This window comes from Nuphar pumila, chromosome 7 (genome assembly GCF_984573655.1).
Source record: "Nuphar pumila chromosome 7, dmNupPumi1.hap1.1, whole genome shotgun sequence".
Taxonomy (NCBI): domain Eukaryota; kingdom Viridiplantae; phylum Streptophyta; class Magnoliopsida; order Nymphaeales; family Nymphaeaceae; genus Nuphar; species Nuphar pumila.
Genome location: NC_143255.1, coordinates 104,795,323 through 104,806,054, shown reverse-complemented (window position 1 = coordinate 104,806,054; position 10,732 = coordinate 104,795,323). Strand labels below are relative to the sequence as shown.

The following is a 10,732-nucleotide window of genomic DNA, read 5'->3' as shown; positions in this document are numbered from 1 at the left end:
CAGCGGTCGCTAAATCTCTCTTTCTTTTTTTTGACGCACCACATGCAGGGCGTCTGAACTGGTTCGACGATACTGCATTTAATGTGTGTGTGTATATATATATCCAGAGAGGCATCTTTAAAGAGTTCAAGAAGATGAAGGCCTTACGCAAAAACGAACTTGTTCTGTCTTGCCTTGGGCATCTTTAAAAAGTTCAAGAAGATGAAGGCCTTGCGCATAAACGAACTTGTTCTTTCTTGCCTTGGGCATCGTTAAGAGCTAACGGTCAAAGCTACCTAACTTCACACTCACCAACTATAACACTTCGTCTTTTATAGCCCACTCCTCTCTCCTCTAACTTTTCCCCTGCAAAATACTCCTATTTTGATCAATCAAGCATGGAATCCACAAAACTTCCAAAATCATCCCTCTCTCCGATCACATTCCTTTCTTTTCTCCTCTTCCCTTCCATTCTTGCAGTCTCTGAAAGTTTCATAGACAACCCAATTCTCCAGGTCACAGATTCAGGCAGACCTTCACTTACCCACATGCTGCTTAATGCAGAGGAGCATTTCCATGAATTCTTGAACAGGTTCAACAAGAAGTACTCGGGGCTGGAGGAGCACAAACACCGGTTTTCAATCTTCAAAGGCAATCTGCTAAAGGCAATGCACCACCAGGCCCTGAATCCAACTGCCATTCATGGGGTCACCAAATTTTCAGATCTCACAGAGGAGGAATTCGTTTCCACGTATCTGGGTCTGGGTTGGATTCCAGAAGAGTTTTCCAGGCTTGCACCAGCACCGATCCTGCCTATCGATGATCTGCCTGAGAGTTTCGATTGGCGAGAACATGGTGCGGTCACCCCTGTAAAAGACCAGGTGAGGGGGGCAAGAGTTCCATATTTTTATTTGATTCCCAGTTACCAAAAGATTTATGGAAAAACATACTTGTTTTCTGTTTGATTTAATTCAGGGAAGTTGTGGGTCTTGCTGGACTTTTAGCACAACCGGGGCACTAGAAGGAGCCCATTTCTTGAGAACAGGTCAACTTCTAAATCTCAGCCAGCAGCAACTAGTTGACTGCGATCATGAGGTATCTCACATACTTGCAATTAGATCTGAAATTTTGTTAATTCTCGTTCCCAAGAAAATATCACGATATTTTGAAAATCTGGTTTTCTTGGAAAAATATTGGCATACATAAAAACATGTAAAAATATATAACATATATACAAAAACACAAATAGGAATATAAAAAAAAATTTAATTTGTATTTATCATGTTAATCTTCTTAGACAACTTATTGAGAGAAATAGAGAGAGGAACAAAGATTTGCATATGGTTTTTGTTGATTTGGAGAAGGCATACGATAGAGTACCTAGGGATGTTCTCTGGTGGACAATGATGAAGAAAGGTGTTTATTTCAAGTACATTAGTATAATTAAAGATATGTATGAAGGAATAGTAATCAATGTCCGCACTTGTGGAGGGGTAACAACCAATTTTCCTATGGTTGGGTTACATCAAGGATCTGCTTTAAGCCCTTTCCTATTTGCTATAGTGATGAATGAGCTTACGAGATCAATTCAAGAGAATGTGCCGTGGTGTATGTTGTTTGCTAATGATATTGTTTTGATTGATGAGTACTATAGCTGGGGTTAATGCTAAGTTAAAATTATGGAGACAAACATTGGAAGCAAGAGGTTTTAAGTTGAGTAAGAGTAAGACATAATATATGGAATGTCGGTTTAGTAAGCAACGAAGTAGTGATGGGAGTGTAGTGAAGCTTGGTGAGCAAGAAATACCGGTGGATGATTGTTTCAAATATTTGGGATCTATCATTCAAAAGTATGGAGAAATTGATGGAGATGTAAATCATAGGATAAAGGTTGAGTGGATGAAATAGAAAAGTATAACTGGAGTGTTGTGTGATCGTAGAATGCCATTGCGGTTGAAGGGAAAGTTTTATAGGACAACTATTAGGCCCACTTTACTATATGGTACGGAATGTTGGGCTGCCAAGAGACATCATATTCAAAAAATGAGTGTAGCTGAGATGCGTATGCTTAGATAGATGTGTGGAAATACAATAAAAGATAAGATTCGAAACGAGGAGGTACGTAGGAAGGTAGGCGTTGCACCCATTAAAAATAAGATGAGAAAGAATCGTTTACGGTGGTTTGGACATATTCGACGAAGGCCTAATGATGCTCCAGTTAGAAGGATGGAGAAATGGGAAAATATATTAGTTAAAAGAGGTCGGGGTAGGCCTAGAAAAACATGGATGAAGATGATAGGAAAGGATATGAATGCTTTGAACCTCACCGAGGACATGGCGTTGGATAGAAATGATTGGAGGAGAAGGATTCATGTGGAAGACCCAGAATGATTTTCTTTTTTGGTTCATATCGCCGACCCCAATTGTTTTGGGATGAAGGCGTAGTTGTTGTTGTTGTATTTATCATGTTAATAATGTGATAAAAACACAACCCATATTACCTTTGAAAATATTGTGATAAAATTGCAATATTTTCAAAATACCAGCAATATTTGTGAAATAGATAAAATTGCATAAAAAAGAAGAAAATGCTGCCCTGTTTAACGACTTGAAATCATCTGTACCAGTGTGAACCTTCAGATGAGGGCCTGTCCTGCAATGCTGGTTGTTATGGTGGGCTCATGACAAATGCTTACCGGTATGCGATCAAAGCAGGTGGCATTCAAAGAGAAGAAGACTACCCATACAGAGGGATAGAAGGTGCTTGCAAGTTTGATAATTCGAAAGTCACAGCAAAAATAGCAAACTTCAGCATGGTTTCTGTTAATGAGGATCAGATTGCAGCAAATCTAGTCAAGCATGGGCCTCTTTCTGGTAAGTCGCAGTTTGTTAGTATTTTCTCGTTCACCAACCCTTCCAAATCGTTTAGCGGTAGTTCATTAGTAGACCATAGTATTTTTTTCGTCAAATGTATCATTATTGTATACCGTTTTATATGTATGACGCAATCCAACCCCTGTTTCTCAAGTTCCTAATTGGTCCCCTTCTGCTTTTTTGTTTTTATTTTACAGTTGCAATCAATGCGAACTTCATGCAAAGCTATGTTGGAGGTGTCTCTTGCCCTCTCATATGCAGCAAGAGATTGAACCATGGAGTCTTGCTTGTAGGATATGGTAATGGAGAGTATGCCAAAGCAAGAAGGAAGAACATGCCCTTTTGGGTGATCAAGAATTCATGGGGAACTGACTGGGGAGAGGATGGGTACTATAAGCTGTGCAGAGGACATAATGAATGTGGGGTTGACAACATGGTTTCCTCTGTTACTGCTGCAACTCCATAAATGAGCTTCTTTTACAATTTCTGTAATGCCAAGTAAATTATTTTGATGCATTCCAGTGCAAGCAAACGTAACAAGTCTAAATAAATGACTCACAATCGCTAGAAAGAGTCTGTATCCCAACAACATTTATTACAAAGCTATGGTTTGAGTACAAAATGGCAAGAACTTACACCTGCTAGTGGATTGTTCTCTCAATCTTTGAACGTGAGAAAATTCACTATATTCTACAGCAGCGTGCACCCAAATGATTCTTCATTAGTGGAAAGGGCAGGCTGTCTTGACCCTATAGTGAAGCTGTAGCTTACTACACGATTTGAAAGGTTAGCTCTGAAGTCTAGAAAAGATTCTCATCCTCCCTCCCACTCCGGATCACTTCTCCACAGTAGAAAATGTGGACACCAGAACCTAATATCGATGCTTGTGTTGTGAGCTCATATATTCCTGATCAAGAGATTAAGACTGTTTGGGAGCCTTGCATTGAGAAGGAAACACCCTTTCCATGTGCTGCCAAAACAAGGTTTTGCCAAAATGCGGTGTTGAGGATGGAGTTGCTAAAAACAAGTTGCTAAAAACACCCTCTTCTCAATGGTGTTGAAATATGGTGTGGGGGCTGCCAACTCCATTCCCAATACAGTGTCTTGGCACCACCAGTGCCCACAAACGGCAGACTATGAGAGCACTGGGGAAACTGCAACACAACTCTGATTGAAGGCTCCCAAGCAGAGCCTAAACGGCACTGCTCTTATCCCTAGGGGTGTAACTGGGTTGGGTATACCTGACCCGACCTGTTGTTCCGAACCGGTATTGGTGGACCCATGAGTTTGGTTTGGGTCCAAAATATAGATCCATAGTGAAAACGGGTCAGGTCAGGTATTATAAATGAAGACCTGAACCTGAATGATCCGGACCCTATTATTACAAGGACCCAAATGGTTCTTCATATTTCAAAACTGAACCATCCCAAACCCAACCCGTTATGTACCCAAACCTGCTTGGTACCCCCAACATATTATACACCCGTACCCGAACCCACTAATATTATATATTCAATTAAACATTTAAAGATGTTGATAAACTTGAAATTAATATGGATTGCATTTTAGTAATCTAAACTTTAATTCATTTTTGCATCTACTTCCTAATGCCCTTTTGTCATGGAAATTGTGAATAATGCTCTAGAACTCATTGAATTTAGTACAATTTTAATATGATTTATCATTGTTTTTTTTTTCAACTTAAAATGTTTGGTTGGCATGGATATATTTTTTTATATTAAGATTTTGACATTATTTAGAATAGTTATTAAGTTTCTGTTAACATATAATCTTCTTATAAACAGTTGTTTTCATTGATTTATATATTTTTTTATTAACACGTAATTAGGTCTAGAATACCGATCATATCAAGACCCGAGCTAAAACCCGAACCCATTAAGACCCAAACCGTTAATACCTAAACTCGAAATAGATTGGGTCGGGTCTGATAAGACCCAACCCGGTTACACCCCTACTTATCCAATCAAACCCCATATCAGTGTCGATCAGACTTCTGATCAAGGTTTTCCATGGCTGGTGCTTTTACTTGGCGAAGGGCATGAAAACATTGAAAAGCTCTGAAAATTTCTGTGGAATCCATCTTAAATATAAGCAATCTGGCAACAGGTTTAACCGTTCATAGTTCACCAAATGCCTGATTTGAAGCTTGAACTCAGCTTGCACCAAGTCAACAGATACTTTTCATTACTTGCAAACATCCAGAGATATAGACAAACCTGGCTAGACCGATTATTTGCAAACATTGGAAAATAAGTAATGGTCTATTTCCCATGTATCCAATATCTATTGCAAAAATTTTCAAATTTTATTTTTGACAATTTTAAAATTTTATTATGAATTTATGAAATATTCTCAGCTAAAGTTTTAATTCCTTTAAGATCGATGTTAAATAGTCTATCAGCTGGTTTGAAGCTTTATTTATTACAGACAGGGCAACAAACACAGATAGAGCACTCAAACCAAATGAAACTGATCTGATCACTAAATGATGAAAACATCTAGAGGTACTAAATACATTGAAATTAGTCAGAACAATTAGATGATGCACCTTCAGTCAAGACAAAACACACACAAGCTACAAGAGAAAAATTAGAGGCACCTGCACATCAAACATTAACAAGCTTTAGCTTTCTTCACAACTTTGGACATGATAAAGTCATCATCACTGTCGGATGTATCTGGTTTACGCTTCTTGAATGCATTCTTGACTTCGGTTTTGGAAGCAGAGGCTTTCTTTTCAATGGTCTTCACTGATTTCTTCACCGTAACAGCTTTGACTGGTGTCCCTACCTTCTGCTGTGCACTCTTTTTCAATTTTTTCTCATACACCTTTTTAGCTACATCTTTTGGCAACAAACCTCTCTCCATCATCCTGCAATTGACATGAGCCAAACTACTTATATGGAATCAAAGAAACTGCGACCAAGGGAGAAGCGTCTGCACTACAATAACAATGGAAAAGAAAGACATTTGAGCGTTGTCAGGATGTCATCTTCTCTAGTGAGAACAATTTCTACACTTCTTCTATCAGCAACAGAATTGATATTGGTTATAGAAGATGCAAAAATTTTGGGTGTAGGTATCAGATCATAAAGTTACATATTCAACCCATACAGTGATGCACTGATTTGACTAAGATATACTTCACGGTCACTATGCTCAAGGAGTATGTAACCAGTTATCCACAGGGCTGGATGTTGGATCCAGATGATCAAATGTTCAATCCATCCGCAATGGTGTAACAGCAGTGCCTCATCAACAAACACACACACACACACACACATGTAATGAAGAAACCTGCTTACTATGTGCCTCGGTGAATGTCACATGCCATATCTGATATTAAATGAACTTCTCTTTGCCAAATAGGCAAAGTTGGGGAATGGCCCCCAATGGGATTCAAAACACAAGACTCCTCAGCTAATAGTCTTGACTATCTAAAAAAGTTCATACATAGCAAACAAAGTAAAAACAAGTGTATTAGTAACAAAGATGGGAAGACATGATTCTCATAAAGCATCCTCATCAATAGTTCCATGTGCTTAAAAATTACTAGGGTTCGCAATCTAATAAAGTGGTGCATACACATAAACCACTCATCACAATGATCCAAGAAGTGAGAAGAGAAAGAAAAAGAGGGAAGAGAAGGGGAAAAGAGAATAAGACAAATGAACTTTGGTAAGTGGAGACAAAACAATGTGCAACAAAACAATGCACAATCGTCTGGAGAAACATAAAAAACTTACACATGCTAAGCATGCCCTGGAAAGGGGATCTACGATCATAAAAAGCAGGTATGCACTTATATCATTGCTTCTGCTAAGATATCCTTAAAACTCCTCCTTTGGACAATTGCAAGAGAAATGTAATATTGTTTACGGAATACACTATTCTGATTCAACATGAATCAGTTTAATTGTTTTGTTGGTCCATGCCATATTAGACAAGTCCCCTTAGTGGATCTCAACTGAACTGTTGAACAATTCATAACAGCCTCACAGAAGAAACATTTAGAGAGGAAAAAGGAATTCATATCAAAGTAAAGCAAGACCTAATCCTTGTATACTAGGCTTGCAGTCAGTCATGCCAGAATGAAGACAAGACAGTTTCATAGACAGATCATGGATCATGGATTACAGGCTTCTAGAAACCTAGAATCCCCCTGATATGCTCGGCAGGATTATCTAACCTTTACGGGCACCATTTGGGTTTTGCTAGACCTTGATTGTGGCCTTTAGCAAGCCTCTCTAATACAGACTACAAAGTGGAAGATAACGAGTTTCTTTTCTAAAATGAAGTGTAGCTGGACCAAAATAACGTACAAAAGATCAGAGCAGAAAAAGAAGGAAAAAAATAAAGAAAACAGAAGCATCCACCATCACCCAATCAATTCTACAAAGTACCACATGCAGATTGGATATTGTTTATTCTAGAGGATGCTCAATTTGACTCAAGTTTTAAATCCAATATTCTTGCAACCATGTGGCATCATGTTCTGCATCTATGCTTTTAGTTTTGCTTCAATACCATGCAATTACCTAAAAAAGAGGAGGGAAAAGAAAGGCACATTAGTGATTCAATCACCACTCTGACATCTATGACATATTTAGTAAATCGTTTGAGACTAAAACCCAATCCAGAATTTCCAGTCAAAATTTTATACCAATGACAATTTTATGCTTTGCCATTGCAGGATGGTATGACCTTTCTTAGTAAAAGCAAAAGCCCGCCTCTAAAACTTTCAAGTCTAAAGAATCACCTCATGAAATTTGCGTATCCTTCCAATAGCTAAGAAAACTCATTCAAAACTACAAACAACTGCCCAGATTGTTGATAATATCTCATCCAATCAGTATGCATTCCAATAGGTGCATAATCTATGATAGAGAAAGTAAATCTGTGAAAATGTGGGACTGAAACTAGCTAGACCAATATAAACAATAATCTTTAGTTGCATGATGAAAATTCACAAAGCCACAATGTTTCATATACCCAACTTACTGCATTTTCTAATGGTTGCAGATACCGGAGGAATCATCGTTTTAGCAGATATCGCAGAAGGATAAATTACTAAGACAAAGGCAATCCACATTTCCAATCCAACTAACGCAGAAAATAGTAACAACAAGACATTCTTCTCAGATACCATTTCCATAATTCTCGATTTGCATTAGCACCATGATTTGTTTAAAGGATGCTGCAGCTTCCAAGTTACTTAGAATGATAAGTACATAATGATAAAATGAGTTAAAGTTTAAACCTCCTGAGAGCTGTCCTTCTAGGATATGAGATACAAAAATCTAAAATCAATCGCTCATATATGATTTAAAATATATTTTAAAAATACAAAATACTCTGCTTCATATAGTTTCTTCTTATTAATAAGCCTTCTGTTAGCCATGCTGCACAACCAAAATGGAGCATCTTTAATGATTGAATTAGTATTTCTCATAGCTATTATTAGATTGAGCCTACCCCAAGAAACCATAAAAACCTTCGAACCTAAACAATAGACAGCATTGGAAGATATTGATATACGAATCGAGTCTTAAAAATAGAAAACCCTAAGCTTCATGGAAACTGCGCTCCACTAATATATACCAGAGAGAAAATGGTAAGCATAACCGAAAGTAAATTCCTACCAGAATGCAGCCATGTCGCTTGTTGGTAGTTGATCATACAGCGTCTCGTAGAAAACCCTCAAAGGATCCCTCTGAAACACACATCCACCAAATACCATCAATTGAAAAAACAAAGAAAAAAAACCCAGAATAGAAAACCAGATAAGAGTTCTAGGAGCAAAAACTCGCCTCGTCCGGTGGCTCATGTTTCTGACCGGGTAATTCATAAACCTTCTTCTCCTTCTGGATGCCCTTCAAATCTATGCTCGACTTCTTCTGCGAAACTTCCTTCTTCTTCTTTTTCTTCACTACCTCAATCGTCTTCTTCTTCTTCTTCACCTTCTTCCCAAGGAACAATCGCATTAGCCTCACCAAGAAAGAGAAAGAAAAAACAAAGACTCCCCACAAAATGGTTTTTGCTCCAACATCAACAAGAAGCCAACCAACCCAAAACCAAGAGATCGAAAACCCCTAAGGCAATCGAAAACATCCTACAAAGAAGAAAACGAAGCAAAAACATACAGAAAAAGAAAAAGCCACCAAGCGACAAACCCCCAAACAAAGCAAAAGAGTTGAAGAGAGAGAGCAAACCTTGCAGTCATCGATGGATTCAGACGTAGCTTTCTCCTCTTTCTTGACTTTGAAAGATTTGGCAACGAACTCCTTAGTCCCACCGTTCATTTGTGGCTTCTTATCCTCCACCTCACCATTCTCCTTCTTGAACCCCTTGGATGGCTTCGGTTTAGTATCAGAATCCGCCATGAATTAAAAGGAAGCAACAAGACTTGAATTTTTTTCCTTCTCTTTTTCTCTCGGTTTAAACGAGAGAGATGAGGAGGAGAGGTTGAAGCAAAGCGTCTTTCTCTTCAACTCAGTCGAGCAAAACGAGGGAAAGGAAACCGTCTCCTTCAAGTCGCCATTTTTCTTAGGCTTCCTTAATTTTTTTTTTCAGTCCCAAGGGTTGGCGTAGTGGGGTGGGCCCTTGGCTGCTAAACGGACAGTCAACGTCTCTCATGGTCAAGCCAATGCCTAGCATAGGCCCTGGGGTAAGCGTCTTAGCTTCCGAGTTTTACGCTGCCGGCGCATCGACGGTAGGTATGGCAGGCTGATCCGGTGCGTCAAATTTGCATTTTTTTTACCCTTAATCTTGAGACAGGATCAGGTCAGACTGAACCATTACCGTCAGAGCTCCTTTGGATGCCATTGATCTCAAGATGAATGGCATCAAAACCTGTACGAATGAGATGCCCCCATCACTTGGATGGGCCCCACTCCACCGATGTCGTTCGTATTTCAGATGGATGGCATCTGAATGGTTTAAAATAAACGGCTCAACGGCTCACAGTGAGCCTTATTAGCTATAAGATGAATATCATCCAAGGCACCTCAGACCTGATCCTCTCTCTTTAATCCTTCAACTATAGTTGAGTCAGTACTCGATGCATCGTAGCGTATCGTTTATTAAGCATACCAATACCGATATAAAACTCGTCTCAAAAACCATATCAAGAGTATCAAATACTTAAGAAATTCATCCAAATTGCTTAAAACCAACAACTTACATAGAAGCAAGTTTCTATTACATTATAAATGAGTATCAAGTTTATTTTTTATTAGTATTTATGCATGCAAGCAATATTTTCATTTATAAAAACATTATTTTTATTACACATTTAAATATTATAACATATAAAATTATTATACAATAATGATTGATTTACATATTATTTGTAACTATTTTAAGTTGTAGATATCTTTATAAAAATATAAACTTAGTATAAACTTTTAAGAAACTCATACAAATTCTTTTAAAACCCATATTAATGTTTATTAGAAACTTGTATTAATATTTTTTGGAATCATATCAAAATATATGTTTCAAATAAAAATGTATCCCAAATATTTTAAGCTCTCATATACCACTGCTAGGGATGTCGACAGGTCAGATGTAACCTGACCTCCGACCCGGATCAGAATCAGATTAGTCGGGTTTGGTAGCCAAATTCAGATCCGAGTTTGGTATTAAATTTTGTATAAACCAGAATCCGACTAAAAACCTTTAACCGATTAAGTATAGATACTGGGTTTGGTTTTATCTTTTTCCATGTGAATCCGATAATGCCAAACCTGATTAAGTTGGACTCGGTAATGCTTAGATCCGACCCATTTACAACTTAACCTATACCCATTTCTAGAAACTATGCCATCAACTTTTAATTATTTTGCTACAATTATTG

At 38.0% G+C, this 10,732-nt stretch overlaps 2 protein-coding genes across 4 annotated transcripts; one reads left to right on the top strand and one right to left on the bottom strand.

Annotated features, from left to right (window-relative positions):
* The first annotated feature begins 377 nt into the window (after positions 1-377).
* Positions 378-3,475, top strand: LOC149832748 (putative cysteine protease RD19B). The gene is made up of 4 exons (XM_090013298.1): positions 378-860; positions 955-1,074; positions 2,607-2,853; positions 3,051-3,475. The coding sequence occupies exons 1-4, from the start codon at positions 378-380 to the stop codon at positions 3,317-3,319; spliced, it is 1,119 nt and encodes a 372-aa protein (XP_089869424.1). The 3' UTR covers positions 3,320-3,475.
* Positions 3,476-5,322: 1,847 nt separating this feature from the next.
* Positions 5,323-9,413, bottom strand: LOC149832747 (nucleolin). Of its 3 annotated transcripts, none has more exons than XM_090012571.1 (4): positions 9,087-9,413; positions 8,685-8,834; positions 8,517-8,587; positions 5,323-5,746 (listed from the first exon to the last, which is right to left on the bottom strand). In XM_090012571.1, exons 1-4 carry the CDS (start codon positions 9,255-9,257, stop codon positions 5,488-5,490), a joined length of 651 nt encoding a protein of 216 aa, XP_089868697.1. In that variant the 5' UTR covers positions 9,258-9,413; the 3' UTR covers positions 5,323-5,487. The 3 variants fall into 3 exon arrangements, with proteins under 3 accessions (XP_089868697.1, XP_089868696.1, XP_089868698.1); XM_090012570.1 differs by having other exon boundaries at positions 8,685-8,837; positions 9,087-9,390; XM_090012572.1 differs by having other exon boundaries at positions 5,605-5,816; positions 8,685-8,837; positions 9,087-9,390.
* Between the last annotated feature and the right edge of the window lie 1,319 nt (positions 9,414-10,732).